This window comes from Gadus chalcogrammus, chromosome 3 (assembly GCF_026213295.1).
Source record: "Gadus chalcogrammus isolate NIFS_2021 chromosome 3, NIFS_Gcha_1.0, whole genome shotgun sequence".
Classification (NCBI taxonomy): Eukaryota; Metazoa; Chordata; class Actinopteri; order Gadiformes; family Gadidae; genus Gadus; species Gadus chalcogrammus.
The window spans coordinates 16,345,663-16,366,828 of NC_079414.1; the positions used below are offsets into that span (position 1 = coordinate 16,345,663).

At 41.5% G+C, this 21,166-nt stretch overlaps 2 protein-coding genes across 3 annotated transcripts; one reads left to right on the plus strand and one right to left on the minus strand.

Moving 5' to 3' along the window:
* Nucleotides 1-2,996: 2,996 nt before the first annotated feature.
* Nucleotides 2,997-9,051, plus strand: cdkn2a/b (cyclin-dependent kinase inhibitor 2A/B (p15, inhibits CDK4)). The gene is made up of 3 exons (XM_056586303.1): nucleotides 2,997-3,068; nucleotides 3,854-4,329; nucleotides 4,955-9,051. Exons 2-3 carry the CDS (start codon nucleotides 4,207-4,209, stop codon nucleotides 5,216-5,218), a joined length of 387 nt encoding a protein of 128 aa, XP_056442278.1. The 5' UTR covers nucleotides 2,997-3,068; nucleotides 3,854-4,206; the 3' UTR covers nucleotides 5,219-9,051.
* Nucleotides 6,092-19,444, minus strand: mtap (methylthioadenosine phosphorylase). Of its 2 annotated transcripts, none has more exons than XM_056586302.1 (9): nucleotides 19,185-19,444; nucleotides 18,935-19,039; nucleotides 18,354-18,440; nucleotides 17,099-17,157; nucleotides 16,488-16,655; nucleotides 12,567-12,669; nucleotides 11,632-11,871; nucleotides 8,558-8,680; nucleotides 6,092-7,684 (listed from the first exon to the last, which is right to left on the minus strand). In XM_056586302.1, the coding sequence occupies exons 2-9, from the start codon at nucleotides 18,956-18,958 to the stop codon at nucleotides 7,646-7,648; spliced, it is 843 nt and encodes a 280-aa protein (XP_056442277.1). In that variant the 5' UTR covers nucleotides 18,959-19,039; nucleotides 19,185-19,444; the 3' UTR covers nucleotides 6,092-7,645. The 2 variants fall into 2 exon arrangements, with proteins under 2 accessions (XP_056442277.1, XP_056442276.1); XM_056586301.1 differs by having other exon boundaries at nucleotides 19,166-19,444.
* Between the last annotated feature and the right edge of the window lie 1,722 nt (nucleotides 19,445-21,166).

The window sequence follows — 21,166 nt, forward strand, 5'->3', positions numbered from 1 at the left end:
GGAGGTGTATTCTTTATTTTACATAGCCTATGTATGTTAACTTTAGCAAGGGTATTTAAAGCATAAAATATTAATAATAGCAATATCATTAGTTCCAAATATCTCCCAAAATGTAGGGGTTCAATTGAGGAAAAGGATAAAATGACAATAAATTATAGTCTAAGAAGGATATCAAACGTATATTTTGATGAACCTTCCCTTCTTAAAGTATGTTCCGTTCTCCTCTTAAGAAATCCTTTCCGAAGTGGGTCTAGTATTCTCCCCAGTGAAATTGTTTCTCTATCAGATTCGCTCTGTGTGTTACGTGTGTGGTCGTTGTCCTTGTGTTTTCCTGTGTCTCCCCTCTCGTTCTCTGTAGGTGTCACGCCATTGGAGAGGTGAGGTGTGGCCTCTCTTCAGTGTAAACTATCTGGTAAAGCTCAAGAGGTGTTGGCGTGCCTTTTCGTTGGAAGACAGTCTAGACCAGGCCTATTCAACTAGCGGCCCGTGGGCCAAATGCGGCCCCTCTTAATTTTTTTCTGGTCCGCAAGAGGTTGCATGCAAAAAATAAATAAAATAAAGGAGAAACATAGTTGCATGCAAATCAGGTTTCCGTGTGTAGGCGGTGATACTAGCCAGTATCAGTACCCCACAACCAGAAACTGGCATCATTTATTCTGACAATGTTTGGCTCAACCGATATGTGTGAGTCTAGCTTTTCTCATATGAATGCCATCAGAACAAGGGCACGTTGCTCAATGACCTATGAGAAGCTGCATGAGTGTTTCAGGATGAGCCAAACTAGGCAAACAAGTCAGTGCAATCTTTCTCACTGACTCAGTGGCTCAAAATGTCTCATATGTACAGTAGTTCTGTTTTGTGATGATTCAAACAACATTGTACAATTCTAAATACGTGTCCAAAATATGTGAGAACAAAATCTTTTATAATGATATGATTAAAAGTGAAGAAGGAAGGAATGCGTCTGACAAGTTTATTCCATGTAGTAGTACTATATATATAAAGTTAACACTACTTTAAGTAAGATTTATTTGTAGCGATTCATTCACGTAGTTTTACTCTGTGTGGCCCTGAACCCCCAGTGGTTTTCCTTTTCGTCCCACTTGTTAAGGAGGTTGAATAGCCCTGGTCTAGACTACGAAATTGTTAAAACCACGGCTCTTCGTGCTTATGAGTTAATGCCTGAGGCATATAGACAAAAGTTTAGGAGTTGCAAAAAGTCTCCTGATTGTACTTTCATGGAGTTTGCTCGATCGGTGGTGCACCGCCACTAAAGCTACCGATTTTTCTTCTCTTCGAGAATTAGTCCTGCCGGAGGAATTTAAGAACAATATATCCGAACGGATAGTGACGTACTTAAATTAGCAAAAAGTGGTGTCACTGTCCCAGGCAGCTGTATTAGCAGACGAGTTTGTACTGACCCACAAGCCCGCTCTTGTGTTCTCTACCTCTCCCACCACTCAATTTCACAAGTCCATTATGCTTCCTTTACGCTCTAGGGAGGAACGGTCATGAACTTTATTGTCATGAACTTGGCCATTTAATTGCTGTCAGCCTCGTATGAGAAATCATCCACCGCCTGTTCAACAATCAAAGGGGGTTGGATTGGTAAGCACAGTTTCTCGCTCCGTGACAGTTATGCCGAATGTGTGCATTTCTGACCTTCCCGACCCCAGCTACAAACCATTCATTTTGAGCGGTCTAGTGTCACTTACCGGTGATCTAAAGGACCAGCAAAAGGTTCAGATTCTCCGAGACACTGGGCGGCCCAGTCGTTTATCCTCTCTGATTTAGTGCCATTGTCAGGTGATTCATTCTGTGGTTCCAGTGTTTTGATTCAGGGCATAGAGATGGGGTTTGTGCCAGTCCCCTTGCACATGGTACATTTAAAATGTGATTTGGTCAGTGGTATTTTCAAAGTCGGGGGACGTCATAACATGCCGGTAAAAGGCTTTCAGTTTATCATGGGCAATGATATAGAGTGCTGCCTATGTTAGAGATATTGGACTGTCCCGAAGCTAACGCTGAGGATGAATTAGCCGAGAGATTCACTGGGGTTTCTCCATTTTGTGCTGTTACACGGGCGCAGTCCCGACCATTGAGTGATCTGGTTGACCTATCTGACTCCTTTCTTGTCCCAGCAGGGGACACAAATGAGGTTCCTGGTTCTACCCCTGTGCCCCCTCCAACGCCTGATAAGAACAGTGCCGTCGAGTGTGCTGGCCTTAGTCTTGACCCATTGCCTCTACCGATAACTCGTGATAAACTGGTTGCTATGCAAAAGATCGATGGTGACACTGGTGACACTGAAACAATGACTGTGTCCAGCCAATGACATGATGCGGCTCACGTGTATTTACATCACGCAGCCAATCAATGCGCTTTTGGTAGGCCCTTGTCTGTTCGGTGATGTTACTTCCCTGACCAACGTTTTTGAAACATGGTATAGATGTGGGAGTTGCAGCACCTATCAGGCAGCATCCATACCGCGTTAACGCTACAAAAAGGTTGATCATGACGCAGGAGGTTTCTTATTTGGTAGAAGATAATCTGGCGACTTCGAGCTCTAGCCCTTTGAGTTCCCCATGCCTCTTGGTACCCAAGCCGGATGGCACATTCCGTTTCTGTACGGATTATAGGAAGGTGAACGCAGTCACGATTCCTGACCTCGATGATGGGGTTGTGTATTCGTCGGATTGGGCCACTCATGTAAATACTTTGGCGACAGTGTTCCAGTGTTTGGCGAGGGCTTCCTTGACGCTGAATTTAGCAAAATGTGATGTTTGCTCTTATGTGTGGGGGTGTTACATGTGTGGTTGTTGTCCTTGTGTTTTCCTGTGTCTCCCCTCTCGTTCTCTGTAGGTGATATTCCATTGGCTGTTCCTCCACCATCTTCCAACCCCCTGTCCAATCTGGGAGCTGTCTGTCGGCCAATTAGTGTCATCACGCCTTGATAACTTGCACCTGTTTTCTCCATTGTAACACTCTGTTGTCTGCCTGTTTGTTGAATGTGTCATGGTCACTTATTTCCTTTGTGTTTGATACGCCGTAGGGGTTTAGGTGAATAGGTAAGATACCCTTGGGTTTACACTATCATCACGTAGTTTTTCCTCTGTTATCACATCAGGTTAGAAGCGGGGCCGCCCTCTGTATGTATTAGCTAGGTTGTGTGTGTTCACTAGTAGTTGTCACTTTATTTTGTTTTCTTTGATTTGGCTCCGCTTATAGTTTCCTATTCCCCTTGGGGCAATACTTATCAAATAAATACACCAGTGAATTTACTTTACTGTTGTGCCTTGCTTTATTTTTCCTCTAGTCAGTTTGACGGCAACATGTGTTTATGGTTACCCTACTCCCCATAGAAGTAGCAAGCTTACATCCTGGAGCCATAACAGGGTGGATTACCTCATGGATGACCACTTCAGGTCTTGGTCCCCCACTATTCACGTTGTAGGCCTAGATCAGGCCTCATTAATGGGCCAGACAAATGAGCAAGGGGGAGAACAGTGCTGCTTGGGAAGAAAAGGGCTGCCATTCATGACTCATCAAGAGTAGGACAGAGATGGAGGTCAAGCGGAAGGTCTCCTCTATATATAGATATATATATTGAACATAATATAAATATAACTTGTTTCTGCTCTTGTAGGATAAGTAACATTTATATTACGTTCAATATATATATATATATATAGGCTATAGGCTAACATATTCTTATTGACCCCATATTTCCTGTAGTTTCGGCGAAATAAATGATCCTTGGCGCAGTTTGGTCCTTATAACGTATGTAGCTACAAGATAAAACATCGCCTGTAAGCTCCTACACGACAGTTTTCCGTTTCTGTAACTTTTTTAGAGCTCCTACCGCGCAGTCACTCTGGTACGACTTCCTTGAACTGAAAGCGACTGTGAGCATGCGCAGAGTCGAGCCACTGCAGCACCATGATTACGTCACCCGTACTAAAGCCAAGGCAAGCCCGGACAGACACCACCGGCTGGAGTCACACGACGCGCTCCACTTCATCCCAGTCAATGGACTGTTTATCGGAAATTGACAGACGGCAGATTGAACGACAAATAGGAATACATTTCGAAAACGTTTTTATTTGAAGTAAAAAAATATATCAAAATAAAAAAGCTGGCCATAGACGGAACGTGTTTTTTTTTTTAGTGAGCAGGAGTTTGGTTCACTGTTTGGTTCCCATAGCCATGACACTTGTGGACGACCTCGCATCAGCAGCAGCGACCGGGAACACCGCAGGTGTGGAGGATCTCCTCCGGAGAGGGGCCGATGTTAACGGTGTGAATAAGTACGGCAGGACGCCGTTGCAGGTCAGTGTTGACAGCGGACGTCAAAGTCCAGGCGAGCGTGTATTCAAATCTGTCATTTAATAAACAGCTCGGCTCATGCAGGGCATCACAACGATCCATAGAATCGTCGAATATGTAATGTAATCATCTCAAACTGTTGGTAGCTTTATCTAGCAATAAGTATGCTGGCCTGAATGAGCAGTTATATATTTTAATCATGCTGGTTTACAACCGGAAATATCACTTTATGCCCAATTTCACGCTATCTAGATTTACCGGGCACCACGCCTGTCACTCCAGCGGACAGGTCGTTCTTAGCTTTCATATGCATCGCATCCCATAATAACAAGGGAAGGCATATTCCCCTACACAAACTGTAAAAACTTCCTGACCGACCAGGCGTGGTGCAAACCAAAAACATTTAAATATCAACTGAGAAATCTGCCTCCAACATAATAATGCTATTTGGCCCATTATTATTAGGCTATTTATAATAGTATTATTATCATGCATTTGGAAGCAACGTTCCTCAACGTGGCCTGTCACGTCGCGTTTAGGCCTCTTATTAATATTTTTTTTCAAAGCCCAATCCAATCCACGCAAGGGTGTCAACGTATCTATTATTTTGATTTATGAAACGATGAAGGTGATGATGATGGGCAGCACCCCGGTAGCCCGCCTGCTGCTCGCGCAAGGCTCGCGGCCGAACGTGGCGGACAGCAGCACCGGGACCACCCCGCTGCACGACGCCGCGCGCGAGGGCTTCCTGGACACGCTGAGGGTCCTGCTGGAGTTCAAGGCCGACCCCGGGGCCCGGGACCACTTTAACTCTCGACCCGTGGATCTGGCGAGGCAGAGTGGACACGACGACGTTGTGGAGTTTCTCAAGCTCTTAGAAGAAGCAAACTGAAAAAAGCCTTGAAAGGATTGTTGCACTTTCCACTGCGTTGCGGGCGTTTTGTTTTAACGGGCCCCCGTTTGAGGGGCCGGACTGGACCTGCGGCCTGAATAAGGCCGTTCGGATCAACGGTTTTCAATGTCGTTTTATTTATTGTTTTCATCTATTGCTGATTATAGGACCACACCCCTTTCAAGTATAAATGTAGGTTTTGTAGTCCTAAAGGTTGTGTAGATAGAAGATTATACGCATAAAGGCTATGCATGGCTGGGGCTTTAGTGGGATAGGCTACTTGTAATTGCTTTTTAATCGTTGATAGGATAGGCCTATTTGTTAGACCTATGCTGGACAGAGCCTATGATTCTCGTATGATAGGCTTAACCCTTAATAAGTCCTAATAGCGATTCGGCTTATGCACTTTATTAACCTGTTTGTCTGCCGGTGGAGAGAGGGGAGGCCTCGGCTCCTGGCCCCAGAGGGCCCTCGCGGTCCTTGGTCCCTGAGGGAGAGGAATGACGGCCTGTAGTCTGGGTCGCAAGGAGATCATGTTTGTTCCGAGCAATAATTATATGATCGTCTTTTGTAGCGCTAAAGGCTACAAGTAAACACTGGGTTGGGTAAGCAAATGAGAATGAGCGTGCTCAAATTAACATTGTTTAAATATATTTGTAAAATATGGGGAGTACAAATATACAGCCTGTAACAAATGTAGGTTGGTTCTGTGGATGACCATAGGCCTGTTTTGGTTTGATCAAAATAGGGTTTCATATCGAAATATAGGCCCATCGACTCTAGAAAAACGGTTGTAATATCCCCTTTCGTCTCAATGAATTGTTAAAAAAATACATTGTACAAAATATATTATTTAGGCCATAGGCAAAAGTTATTTATTAAAAATCTATATTTGGTGACCAGGATGCGTTGTATTGTACATATTTCTTACAAAACCAAACACGAGAAACGCCCCTTGTGAATGCTGTTCTCCCTTATCACTTGACGCCAGACTATCTCCACAAATATGACATGTAAACCTCGAAGCACAAACTGGACTCCATGCGGCCATGCTTTCGCATGCGCAAAACCCGTTTACTGCACTATGTTGGGTAACTCTAGGTCTCATATAGGGGTATTCGGTTGTCCTGTATACAAATAAAAAGTGAATTGTGAATTTGTGCAAATAAATATGTACATTTTTTAGATATGTTTCAATGTATTGCCAAATTCACGCAAGTAGTTCTACCATTTATTTAGTCTATAGATTTGCTAAAGAGAAACTCGATTTATAGGATTATTGTTTCAATAAACAATTGCTAAATCAAGACTAAAAAAATAATTGTAGGCCTAGGTCATCTGCATTCAAAGTAAAACATCAGATTGGGTTAGGCCTTTATTACCTGCTGATGTGGGTTAAAGCATAAAGGATTGTAATGGAAAACCTGTCTCGCATGCCTAATTTTTTATTGGTCATATAGTTTGATTGCACATTGTCAGTAACAGGATTATAAACAAGTTGTAAACCATAAAACAATAGTCCAATGTCTCAGACATCGTTTCGGTCCACATTAAATATTAATCTCTCAAATCAGTTCTTCCGACCTGATCGACTAATTTACCTTTTTAATTTCTAATTTATTCCAGATGCGAAGCTTGTAAGGTTTGTAAATTTTATTTATTGAAGCTGTCAAGATGTGCCAACAAAATCAGGCCTATGTGTGTTTGCATAGGCCTATGGTGAAGCAGGATATCCAAGTGCATAAAGTAGCCTTTGACCTATAAAAACAAAGATAAGGTCTAAAAGACTATCAAAATAATCCAACCGGCTGATGATCACCTCATAAAAATACATTTCCATTCGTCGTACAGACAAGCTTTACATGAAATAAACAATAATACAAGCATGTAGGGCAGGCCTATTTCGCAGAGCTAATGTAGGTAAATATCACTTACAAATTGTCATTCAGGCAAGTCAATGTTTACAAGGCTAACAACGCTGTAAAATAGTAAATCATGCAACAGCCATATCTCAATTCAACCTCCTAATACTGAAATGAACACTGAGATACAAAGCCAATAAAATCAATTATGATCTCACAAATGAATTCAAATCTGACCTAGAACTTTGAACACTGATCCCTCCGAACTCTCCGGGGCTCTCCCCCAGAAGGTGGCAGTCCTTCGTAAAACCATGCGGAAGTGTTCCACCACAATGAATAGTGTGTGCAGATTGTAAATGACCGCGCTGTTTTTTGCAGCTTTCTTCATTTAAAAAACAGGAAACACTGAGGAGACATGCAATAGATGTGCCAGGCACTTTCTTGTGATTGGTGATTGACCGCTGATCCAAATCCAGGCGGAGGCATTTGAAGGCTAGAGCTGGCGGTGGCGGGGGTGACAAACTGGTGGTGTGTGTGTGAGTGGGTGTAGCGGAGGTCGCATTACTCAGTGCTTGGGTAACATCACGGAACACTGGGCCAGTGTCTGGAAAACAAAGAAGATTGTAATTAAAAAAATTATCATTTAGTTATGTTTTGCTGGGATTATTTATTACAAATTTTATTTTTTAACATTATTAAAGAAATCTAAAATTATAAGTAAAGTAAGGAAGAAGTAAAGCCAAAGGCGTCCTGGCTTTAACAGATTTTTTTATTCAACTGAGACATAATGTTAGCAGAGCTCACTAACACCTGCATTGTTCAGGCCTTGACAGAAATTATGTATTTTAAATATTGAAAAATAAAATAATCTGCAAACGGGTCAGCTAGCAACTATTAAAAAATACAAATAAAGAAAGGGTACACAGAATTCAGGATACATTTTTCTGTATTTAAAATATATAATTAATTGCATTTGAAAGACAATGGCCAAACCCTAATTTTTTATATATTTGAATCACATTATTATATACACTGTATAAAACACATTGGTCTCCAATTTACTACTACCCGACCTAATGAAGGATGATCATTATGGTCAAAACTCAATTTCATGTAAATTAAAGTTCTAAATGAGCTCACAAGTGATTTTAAAATGAACCACCATGGATTATGTGAGTGTTAAATAGATGGTAATAATGGTTGGTTGGTTTGGAACTACTTTTTATTTAGTTTTTTTCATTGCCCAATTCACATGATGTTGAAGAAGTCGGCAGGCACATTGTTTAGCCCTACCATCTCTGTATGTCCCTTACATCAAAAATGTAATTACTGCAGCTACTGTGGATTAACATGATTTGAGTGATATCAGCCTCCCTTGAAAGATTGCTAAGATAAATGCTTGAAATTCTGTCAAATAAAGTAAGCTAATGGAACGGAAGCGTTTGGCAAAATGAGGGGAAAGGACGGCTGGACTTACTTTCAGGCTTTTTATGGTCTGTGACCAATCCATTTGGCAGATCTGGGGAATCACTGTGAGCAGGATGCTGCTTGCTTTATTTGCGTTTTCCTTCATGGTCTTCAGTACGTTGTCAACACATACCTGCCAGTGAGAGAACATGATACCGTCAACTGAAATGTTCAAAAAATTATCAATGCATTTGTTTTTGAAAACAACCTACAAAATTAAATGTTTGTATTCGTAAGTAACCAGATGGAAGCAAACTTCCAGAGTCAAGCTTTGTAAAAGTATTTTATTTCCTTAAGTGAAAAGTAAACAGAAACAGCCTACTGGATATCAATGGGAAAAACCTAAGCGGATGTTTCAGATGGTTTGCAGCAGGTTAAATATTGATTCTTATACCACACCTTCCCTCAATCGTCACCTGAGGAGACCCTTCAGGACCAAACCTGTCTCTATCTCTGTGCCTTCAGACACCCAGTCACATACACACACGCACACTGGGAGCGTACATTTCAAACAAAACCCCCCCTCCTCCTCCACTCCAGCTTTATTTGTAATACAGTTGGAAATCCTTGATCAAACACATACTTTTATTTTACTTTGATAATTGAAACGCTACTAAGGTTCCCATCACACCCAGAAAACATTAACAAACAAGTTGTGGGGGGGGGGAATCTGGAAGGCGACCCAATAACCTAACTCCAACGGGAAACCGGTTCAATAGCAACACTACAAAACGCAACAATCGACAAAGATCCACTTCATACTCCGTTCACGAACATGATCTCCACAAAGCTACCGCTCAGTCTACTGGGTTCCAGTGATGCTTGAGCGGGGTTTATGGTAGGGGGATGACTATGATATCAACAGTGATCCGGTGGCCGGGGCTGAGCGCGGCTGGTGTGGACGGTGACTCACTGTGACTCAGCCTCCTATAGAGAGGACTCTCAGCCGGAACCTGGCAAGCAGGCCGACTTCTGGCGGAGGCTGGGGGCGGAGGGGCAGGATGTAGTTCGGAAGGAGGCCGGAGGAGAGAGTGTCTGTGGGGGCAGTGGTGGCGGCGTCAGGTGGTGGCGGTGGGGGCGGAAGGATGTGGTGAGCGTTTTTGCAACAGTGGGGACGAGGTCGGGTGCCGGAACTCTATTTGTAAGTGGAACTGAGTATCAACAGGCAAAGTTCAGCAATCACAACACACACCGTTAGGCGTTTGAGTGTGTGAAAAAATTCTCGCTGTGGTTGGGCGTGCGCTCGTGTCTGAGGGCAAATGAGAACAACGCACTCAAAGCGATTCCAGCGATTTTAATACATTATATGTATATTAATCATACTGAAAAGCTCATGGGTTTGGATGTGAATCGTGACATCTTCTGAAAGCTGATGTCACGTATTTGGGAGATCATAAAGTGTGTTGCGTCTGTTGTGTCAACAGATTCAACACACATTGATGGGCGGATCCCATAGTCATAGTGGAACATTCTGGCCATGCAGGAAGCATTTTTTTAAGCCAGTTGGACTTCTTTAAAGATATGCGTCGATCATGCATGCATCGAATTATACCTAGCAAGGAGACTTCTCATAGTGTCCCACTCCCTAATTTGGCCCTCTAGCACAACGTTTCGTTTTGCTTTCGCTTCCTCTTGATACAACTTAACTTATTCGAGAGAAGTAGGGCACCATTATAAATAATAAGGTGTTGAACAGAGCAGGTTTGACTAATAAATACAAATTCTAATCCGTCGCGCAGACGAAACTTTTTGGTCCAAAAGACAAATCTATTAAACAAAAATGGGATAAAGATTAGTTAAATCATTATCCCTGCTACAAGCTTGGTTCCAATGAGGTTTTTGTAATCCTTACTCCTTAACTTGGATCATTCAATGTAAATTCTTATCTGCTCTTTCAAGTCTGCAATAAAATAAAAATAAAAATGTATATTATTTTTTATAGAAATTTGAAGATGTGATGATAATTTATATCTTCAAATCTTTTATTTTGTACAAGGAGGATCTAATTTTAATTTTTTTATCTTCACATCTTTTATCTCATTCAATGATGTTTCTTCCATCAACATCGACAACAGACAAGTAGACCTTTTCATATATGTTTAGTGTATTATAAGGTCAGTGAAAAGATGTAAAAGATTGTTGTCCTAACCTAACCAAACAAGTTTGGTGACATTGAAGAGAAGTTAATTAAAGAGGGTGTGGTGGATCAGACAGGAACCGATCCAGTTTTTTGCCAGGCACAGCAAGCTCCTCGTGTCCCATAAGCGTCATGCGTATACCATGCTTGACTTCCATGTAAAAGCGTGAGCAGGCCGGCTCTCAGTGTTAACTTCCATTCAAAACTCACACTTTGCAATTTCAGTTTACAATGTTCCAGCTATTTAATTTCAGACTTGATCGGACGAATGAGGCTAGGCTATATAGTACAAATGGAATGTGATGGAGGCAAGATTTCTATGTAATCAGGCTGCAAATCCCTTTCCTCGTGCCAATCCGGTTCTAATAAGAGTTTGAATAATGTGGTCTTTCTGGCTGGTGCTCCTTGGACTGGCACGTGTGCCAGGGTTAGTGGCAGTACTGGCTCACATCCAAACTCATCTGGGTGGACGGGTTTCCATTCTTTCGTTACCTGATTTCTTTCCACCAATCATGTAGGATAGGGAGGGGACAGTTCTCGTTAACCGTTAAAAAGGGTCTGTTTAATTTTCTTCAATGTTCACCAACCGCTTTGAACCTGAGAGCTACTTCATGGGCACCGAACAGGAAGCGCCGTTTTCACACGGTACTTCTATTATCCACACGGCTGACAACTTTATAAAAATGTTTCAGAAACTGCCCCCTAAGGGGATGAACACGCAGTTATTGGCTGATTCGTAACAGCTTTCTTACGACTAGGGATTTATAATGCATTCATTCATTCATTCATTCATTCATTCATTACTGCAGGTCCTTGGGACCTGCAGCAATGCAGCCTGGCTTCGACCCACTTCCCTTAGGCTTTAAGCATTCAAAAAGCCTGGGTTTGACCCGGCCAGGTTCCCATTCTGAGAGAAGTGCCGTCAAAGTAGTCAAGACGTCACTCACCGCCTCCTCGTGCTCCTTCCAGCAGTCGTAGTCGGTTGCCATGGCGATGCTGGCGTAGCACAGCCCTGCCTCCTTCGCCAGCACCACCTCGGGCACGGTGGACATGTTGATGACGTCGGCGCCCCACTGGCGGAACATGAGGCTCTCGGCACGCGAGGAGAAGCGGGGACCTTCGATGGTCAGCACGGTGCCCCGGGCGTGGCACTTGATGCCCAGGCTCCTTGCCACCTCCACCAGCACCTGCACCAGCAAGGAGAGACCAGGGTCATCATGATGTCGCCCGTAGGGCGGGGCCTAAGGGAAGGGGGTCGGAGCCAGGCTGCATAGGTCCCAAGGACCTGCAGTAATGAATGAATGAATGAATGCATTATAAATCCCCTTAGTGGTAAGAAAGCTGTTACGAATCAGCCAATAACTGCGTGTTCATCCCCTCAGGGGGCAGTTTCTGAAACATTTTTATAAAGTTGTCAGCCGTGTGGATAATAGAAGTACCGTGTGAAAACGGCACTTCCTGTTCGTTGATATAAAAAGGTGATGAGTCAAGTTATTCATTCTCTTAGTTTCATCTGACACGGTTCATTCATTCATTGTTTAATTAATTCAACATTTCGGCAGACAGTAGATACTGTCGAGGGTTCGTTGGTGTTGTTCGCTAGTGGGGTTGACAGACTGCTATAGTAGATTGAGCTCAACAAAATACTGCAGTGCTCAGGTCATGTTTTAGATTCAATTGAATAGGACAACAGAGTTCACAGAAGAATTACAGCAAATATGGAACAGCAAATACAGGAAGTGTGTCGCACAAACTTCCCATCCGAATAATTTTACATTGTAATATTTAAGATAGAGATCATGTGTTACACCTGAACCGACTACTAGGAGTTGGTTGGTTAGGGTTAATTATGTCACGTAGAGAAAAGGGAGCTGCTGCTCACGTCTCTGGTCCTGTTGCAGAAGGGCTCTGCCATGGGGATGTGGCATACCCCAGGAGGGTGGCCGGGCTGCCCGTCATAGAAGGTCTGGGCCCTCTTCGTAGTCCTATTGGAGGCAGTGGTTGAGAGAGCGTTTAAGAAACTTTAGTTTTGAACCCTTTAATCCGACGGGGCTCGCACAAGAGGATAGGAACGATCCTAGTATACTATCAAAATTTAGGAACTGACAAGGTGCGGTCCTAGTTCAACTGACTAAACATCTGAAGAGTTCCATTGACCGAATGAATATGGTTAACTTCTCATCAATTAGTGTTGTTAGAACATCAATATAATACATAAAAAAATAGAATTGGATGTGAATATGATTTAGACGTGAACCGATTCAAATTGCACTTTTGTACCCATTAAATTAATGAAATGTTGGTGCCATCTCCATGCCAACAGAAGCTTCTAGATACAGGGGATAAAGAACGCTTCCAAAGTCCCTGTAGCAGTCACAGTACAGCGCCCGCTCAGAGAAGAGACGCCCCCCTAATAACAAACGCTGATTGTGCTGGAAGCATTAACATTTTTGCCTTCTTAAAGCTATATTCTTAGGGCTATTTTTAGATGCTGCTTTTTCTCTGTATAATATCCCCGCACTGTGTGAGCAATGTGCCGGTTCTGACGGTACGTTTGTTATGAGGTATAATTAATGCTTAGTCCACAATGTTATCAGCTTAATCAACAGAAAAAGTGACAAATGAAAACCAGATAGTCACACTTCACCTATTTAGTTGAACGATTGACTAAACAGAACGTACTTCCGAAACAAAGCAATCTTTTGTTTCGGTGTTCTCCTCAAATGAGGGGACTTTGTGGGAGGTAGCAAATATGAACCTTATTACATATTAAACAAACAAATACTATAATATATATAATCCTATCAACAAAGAACACACAGTTCAGACACATCATGTATTCATTTGTGTTGGTGATACATAAAAGACAAGCTACACAATTCCTTTTTTTTGGTTGAATATTCGGCATTAAAAGTAGTAGATTATACTGTTCTAAACCCTAACACACCACTTCGCATGGCCATTTAATTTATAATTGTATACGAGAAAGGATTTTCCTCGGACCGACTGAAGCAAATGCTTTAGGATGCAAAACTCCTAGGCTTCCTATGTTGGTGTATCATGGTTAAATATTTCATCTCAGCAACAAAAGAAAACACAGACCAAACGCCTAATGAAAGCCAGGAGGTAAGGAAATGACCACTGGCGCACAGACACATGGTCACATGCTAAGAAACAAGTCCAAACATATTCCCTACAAGCAGCTCCCTTCTTTCTTATATAATATTTTTGGCGACCTTTTAGTATCAATTAGCTTTGGCGACATCAACTAGCCAGACAAAAATGAACCAAATAAAATGTACATCAAACTTGAAAAAAAATAAATAAAAATGAAACACATTAGTGAAAAACTTTTCACACTTTCTGATCCTGATGCGCCCAGCAGTTGTAGGCAGTTGTAGACAGAACCAATTGTATAGCATTTGCTTGTTTGGTAGAAAATGTGGGCAATGGACAAACTAATTGCACACATTCTCAATTCCTGCAGCTCCCATACTACACTTCAATATAATGCGTTGAGCCACCTATGCCGGATAACCGCAGTCATTGTGCCGCGATTAGTTGGAATTCACGTGTGACTTTGGGAAGCTAATTCACTTACAAGAACAATTTAGAGCCATGACAATAGAAAGCAACACGTAACCAAATAAAAGTATTTAAAAATGGTTGTTCCTTAATATATAACTTAATTTATAGTAACCCAATTTGAAAAAAAGTAACATTGGAAGAATAATAAACCCAAAACAGCCCGGGTAAAGGCATTTGAGTTAGAAATCGTAGGACAAGGAGTCCCACTTGACTTAAACACAAACTGCACAACACACAGTACATTTTATTTGAATATTAAATACTGAAATTAGATTTTGCCTAAAAATGACCATGCTGGTAAGAATAGTTAAAAACAGTAATTTTTTCAAATAAATGGGATATTACAACCACAACAGAACAGGAACCTCATGACACAATAAGCTCCTGCACAAATTCAGTTAAACAATTACAAAGAGAAAGGGAAATGAAAGATTCTAGCCCTCCGATTGATACATGAGATTAACTGTGCAAACAGATCCACACGCCCATATAGTCAAAGTAATCCCACGGTGAAAAGACTTACTCAATTGTGTTTGGATTTTTTTGCCTTGTGTATTCACATGTGGTAATCTTAACAAAAGTACACATTTGAACACCATTACATGAAGCACAGCTCAACTATAAAGTGTGCCCGATGGCCCGGGGCCAGCAGTCACATCAGGCCGGTAAATCTTCAACTGCATGATGTTGGTATTGCTACAAAATAAAAGATATGTAACCAAAGTAATAGCTAGTGCTGTGCATATAATGGCAGTCAGCAGGGAAGAGAATGTCATTTTTAAAAAGGAGTTTGCATTGTTTACATAAATGATTAAAAAAAGTAACAAAAAAGGAATTTGGTTTTATGATCCAACACTAATAATTACAACTTTAAGTGAGGGCCAGTAAAATGTACTTTGAAAAGGAAGCCACCAATAGAAAGAATAAGTGAGGATCCTGCTACAAGTCACCCAAAAACAAATATGTGTGCTATTTTTCTCACACGTGGCAAGGTAAATGATATGCAGTGTGGAAAGAAAGAAGACAGGAAGTGGCCTGTACAGCGAACAAAATATCTGTATTGTGTTTCTTCCAACAGCACATCTGACTCAGTAAAGGCTACGGGCACGTAAGGGATATGCCCCCAGGAAAATAGTTGTAGAGCTTTCGGCAAACCAGGAGCCCTACCCGAACCACATATTGTTTACGCGTTTTATTTTTAAGCCTTTCTAGATAAGATCATGGCATTTCATAAAACCGCTAATAACTGAACTATGTGACTTTCTTACAAAGTTATAAAAAGGGTCAGTGAATCTCTTGGGTAGGTGTTAATCATTGTTTTGGGAAAAACATTTCAGATCGTCTATCCACCCTCAGGCGTCTATCAGGCGTCTATCCACCCTCTCGACAAAAGTGACACGACAATCACTCGACAAAAGTGATATTATAGATATAAGTCAATAGATATATTGCATATATATATATATATATACACATATATATACACATCTCATATATCTATATCTATTTCTATATATAGATATATGATATTTTCAATTTGACAGCAGGCACCAGTGCCACTGACATTTAAGTCTCTGTGCTGAATCTAAAATAAAACAATTGCCCTATTCATCGTAGAATAACGACAACTAACTACCAGAAAATAGTGAATACCATGAGTATCTGCGGAATTGAATACGTCTTCAACCAAATGCAACACAGCACCATTGAGGGACAATATAAACAGAGCAACAGTAGTGACAGTTCCCACTTTAGTAAAGTAAAGCAGAAAGGTCAACCTTTGAATATTTAAAATCCTGTTTAAATACCACACATGTAAACATAGATCACGTGTATAGATCTGGAGTATCCAAAGACATAATCAAAGTTAAAAAAATCATGAATTCATATTATTCAATCTTCTACGTTCCATCTTGTATGCTGTAAATTGGCTATCCATCAAACTTAGTCCTCCCTTTTTAAGTTCTGCCGTCGCTACACAACGTGGGAGAGATGGATCCATCTCCCCATCCATCCCTCTGGTGAGTTTAAGGACATCACAACCCTAACAAATGTAACAATAAATTGTAGCCAAATTCTAGTTCAAAGAAGCCCATATACAGCTATATTGGACAGCTCAAAAAAAAACAATAATAATATGAATTGAACATCGACAATAACCCTACGTCACTTTAAAACAATCCATCAAGACGGCTTTTATTTTTTGTGGGAATACCTGTCAATGAACTGGTCGATGATGACTATGTCCCCTGGCTGTATTTCCTCCCGGAGGGAGCCACAGGCCGTGGTGACCAGCAAATGAGTGCAGCCCTCCTCTCTCAGGGCCCAGATGTTGGCCTGGTTGTTGACGTTGGACGGCATGATGGTGTGCTGTCTGCCGTGCCTGAGTAACAAATATATATTAATCATAAATTAATTCATTACAAATAAATATAAAAATCTAAACAGAATATATTAAAACTAAATAAATGAAAGACAAAAACACACAAAATTATGCCAAGTGCGCCCTCTACTGGGTAGAACAGAGTAAGTGTTGCCTGGCTCCGTGTATTACGCAAGAGTAGTCTAAAATCTGTGCAGTCAGATATTGGAACTAAAAGGGTGTGTCATGGTGCCCCTACTTGGTGAGTATGGTCAAGTTGGAGAGCAGAGGACTGTATTTGTAAGAAACAAAACAACCTTGACAGAAAGATAGCCGTTTATTTGCAGACTAGCAGTGTTTTTATCTAATAAAGTGTTTGCATGTTTTCCCAAGTATTTGGTGGCTGCGATGACATCTGCAACAAGTGTGTGTAGTCAATCCATTGTAGTCCAAAATAAACTCACCTTGCTAGAAGCACACATTCAACATTCTTTATCTTCCCCACTATCAGCGCATCTGAAGGCTGTTGGAGAGGATACAAGATGAACTAAGTAAACCATACATCCAATAACATCAGCTGACTAATGCATTCATACAATACAGTATGTTCATATTGTGCCTTTTTTTATTTTTTTCCCTTTTCCTTTAGAAGATCATATAGCCATTTATATGGTCTGCTAAGCAAAATAGCTAAATTCCACAACAAAGGGGCATACTCTCTCCGCAAGAAAACAACTTTCCTGAACTGCAGGAAACGGCTATTTTGCGGTTAGCATTTACTACCTTGACTTGCCTGACGGCTAGTTTGGCACACCCTCAAACAAAGCTAGTTTGAGCTGTGGAGTTCTGTTCTGGTATTGCCACGTCGAGCTGACACTGTTGTCATCAGTGCAAAGCAAAATCTGCTTAGTATGAACTTCCAAAATAAAGAGTGAGAAGAATCAGTTGTTCAAATTTACTTTGACCGCTTAATTTTACGGCAGACTGCTGGGTCGTTGATACATGTAGATTCAGGATCAAACCTGACTGTAAGCTTTATAACTTTATGATATTTGTTTGGGTAAAATAACAAGATAGCTCCTAACAAGTGTTCATCTGCCGAGTAGTAGCTTAGCTGTAGACCCAGGGAGAGAGCTTCCTCAGGTTATCCTGTTAAAATGATTTGTTTAAACAGCTGTGTGCCGCGTCAAACCTGCCCACTCACATTGTTGCATTCAAATATTTTGTTTAGTCAGTTGAAGACCTTGAATAACTCGCTAGCTCATGTCATTGTATTCAAATGTTTTGGTTAGCCAGCTGTATGCCTCAGCTCACTTGTTGGCACATGTTATTTGTTTCAAAAGGTTGAGAATGGTGTTTTGCGTCGATCAGATTGTTCGGCCTGAAATTACGACTCGGGCTGAGAAAGGTATGGCTAAATCAAAGACATTGATACTGGCAATGTTGACAGTTGCTCGGGACTAAGGGGCGTGAGATGACCTACACATGCACCGATGGAATGTTTATGCTGACCAATCAGAGCTGCAACCGATTCTTACAAGGGATGAAAGCGGTTCTCAATCAATGTGTGAGAATAATAAAGTATTTTTAGCATGAAACCTATTCTAGCAGAACATCCAAACGAATTTATTATTATATATTATTATTATGAACCACAAAAACGGCATAATATGATACCTTTAATAAATGTCTGCTTTAACACAGCTGTGGTAAACTAACCTTTCCATATGGCGTGTCGACATATCGCTCAGTCCTCCCTTCCAGGATATCTGGGTCATCAAGACCCGATCCACCGATTATTCCGATCTAGAAGAAGGAAACAGTTTCACACATTATTTTTAACTATCTTTAATCACTCCAACTCTCTTAAATACACAAGACTGCGATCAATGTATTATTTCCTCGTTTATTACCATGGCATTATAATTTTTATTTTGAGAAAAACTGAAAGTTAGGACAACGTGGTGCAGAAGTGCTTAAGACAGCTACTAATCTAGCAGTATAGCTAGCTACTAATCTATACATTATGATACTGCATTCAACATTGCGATAGCGGCAACCATATTTACTAGCTATTTTGACCTGCAGATTTTTTAACACAATGCATTTATAGCACATCGAATTGAATATGTGCATGTATCCATAACCACGAAAGTTAAGCCTAAAAACACTAACTAATGGAAATAACTTAAATAGATAGCAATGCATAACATACTGCTGGGCAGCGCGGTTACATGCACCTCTGCCGCCCCTCGAGAGCCCTGGGCGAGATTCATTGGACGTATCCGTCAGGATATTACCTTAATGTGCATTTGTGAGGCCATGGTGAATGTTTGCCACGTTTCTTCCTGAGCCACAAACACTTCCGTTTACACTTGAGTCGCTAGCATCTTGGGTAGCCAACCCTGAAATTAATTTACGACATAGCAACAGCTGCTACGTTTTTTTCTTTTAGGAATGCACACAGCACTTCATTCAAATACAAAAAAATACGTTTAACTGGCAAATTACTTGTTGTACATCTTTAACACCTTTTTTCATATCTCTGACCCTGTTTAGCTCCAGTGATATGCGCAAGGCATTAACCCTATCGGGGTTAGGGGTTCGAATCCCACTTCAGAGCCATGGTGGCAGTGATGTGTCTTCTCCCCCCTGAGTCCGCTTGGTTCTGTGACTCAATGGGCGTTGAGCATAACCTCCCTTCTCAGGTCCTGGGTGTGTGTGTGGTTGTAGGTTTCTGAATAATGTGGAACGTGAATAATTGTGTTCCTGAATCCTCGGATGTCAGCCTTCCGAGTTGCAGGTTTGACGTCACTTCCGGTCTCGGAGCATTCGTAGCGTCCTGTTGTCTTTGTGATTTTTGCATGAAATTGGCTAGTGGTTGTTTATTGTTAGCTACATTAGACTCATTGGCAAACCAGCCCGAAAACAAACGACACAGCTTTACATTGTATTGCACGCACAGCAAGACCATGCAATGTATACATTGGTGACCGGAATAAAGTAGCAATGTAATCAAGTGTGTAAGAGCATTTAAAATCGACAATAAATTGACCTACGTGGTACAAAAAATAAAATAAAAAATCTCTTCATGGGCACAGCTATTTTGTTGAGAGCGTTATCACTGCTCTCGGTCTACTCTCAGCTTTTCGAAAGATGTAGACAAAAAGGGGGCGGGGCGTGCCTTCGAGAAATGTCGCAAGAAAGCTGGGAGATCTTCGACTTTCGACTTGGAAATCTGGCGTTCGAGGATTCAGGAACACAGCATAACTTAACTGCAGTAAAGTCAAGAAAATGCCCCTGCACAAAAGGTGCTCGTACCGTCATTTTGATTATGACCATATTTTTAAAGGTATATAGCTAGTATAGCTATTTAGCTATATAGCTAGTATAGCTTGGTTCTGTGAGTCAATGGGCGTTGAGCATAACCTCCCTTCTCAGGTCCTGAATGTGTGTGTGGTTGTAGGTTTCTGATTAATGTGGAACTAGTATAGCTAGTGGAGCTAGTATAGCTATTTGTTGTTTATGAAATATCCCACACTTTGGCCCCATACTTTTGAGTTTCTATGAACCCTCTGTCGAACCCTCACCGTTTTCTTAAGCTGATCGTTCATCAAGTTAAATCGTTTGTAACCATTAACGGTAGCCTACCTACTTTGTTCCAATGTTTTCTAACCGTCTTTATGAAAGTGTGCTTTCATGCCTTAATATGCACTGGATTTGCGAATTGGTACTGGAGTGACTGTCAAATTTGTAATGAGAGTTTGATGCTGCCTTCAAAACGGCTCGGATGTTCGGAAGCTCTTACATTGTCTTTACGTAAACCTTCCCTTCTTCCGAAATAAATGTTCAGGAAACGCCCCTCAAGTTCGTAGGTTATGACAAAACCCCGGAAAAAGAGATAGTTTGGGAGACTAGACTTCATAACAACAAGTAGGCCTATGGATGCCCGCAGGGACCTCTCTACGCTTCTTTGCTGAATCAGATGAATCAGTAATTAGAACTGCTTGCGATGGCTGAACATGAGCGAAAATTTATCAGGTGATGTTTATAATTGTAAGCTATAATGTATCGTAATGCAAATGTTAGAATCTGTGTTAAGTTTGCCTCTTAGTGCTTGCTGCAAGTTCACTTTAGTCTATCAATGAAATGGGCTGCCATTGTTGTGACGTGATCTCGAAGGACTCAGGTAGCTTTACATCCGCACAAAACTCAAGTGCGCTGATTTGGCTCAAGTGCGCTGATTTGGAATGTCTGTATTTAGGACGTCACCAAGCATCTAAGCTCCTCCCCTTACTCTGCCTGGCCCGCCCAGGGAGTTCGGCACGCCCATAAGACAATTAGCTAGAGACCGTACGATCGCCACACTGTCTTTGCCTGGAGTGGAGAGACATCATGGCTCCAAAACAAATGTATGGCAGGTGCTCAGTGTTCGGATGTGAAAGTAAAAAACTAAGTACATTTGTAGCTCCTTCATCCGAGTCTCTGAGGAACCAGTGGGTTCATTTTGTTTTCGCTGGAAATGCGCCGAC

Bases quoted from the DNA above. Each gene is read 5' to 3' on its own strand.
- cdkn2a/b (XM_056586303.1), top strand. From the start codon at position 4,207: ATGACACTTGTGGACGACCTCGCATCAGCAGCAGCGACCGGGAACACC. The intron at 4,330-4,954 runs GTCAGTGTTGAC...GAAACGATGAAG, and splicing joins ACGGCAGGACGCCGTTGCAG to GTGATGATGATGGGCAGCAC.
- mtap (XM_056586302.1), bottom strand. From the start codon at position 18,958: ATGGCCTCACAAATGCACATTAAG. The intron at 16,656-17,098 runs GTGAGTTTATTT...TTTGTTACTCAG, and splicing joins GAATGTGTGCTTCTAGCAAG to GCACGGCAGACAGCACACCA. The intron at 11,872-12,566 runs GTGAGCAGCAGC...TTGCTGGTGCAG, and splicing joins TCTGCAACAGGACCAGAGAC to GTGCTGGTGGAGGTGGCAAG.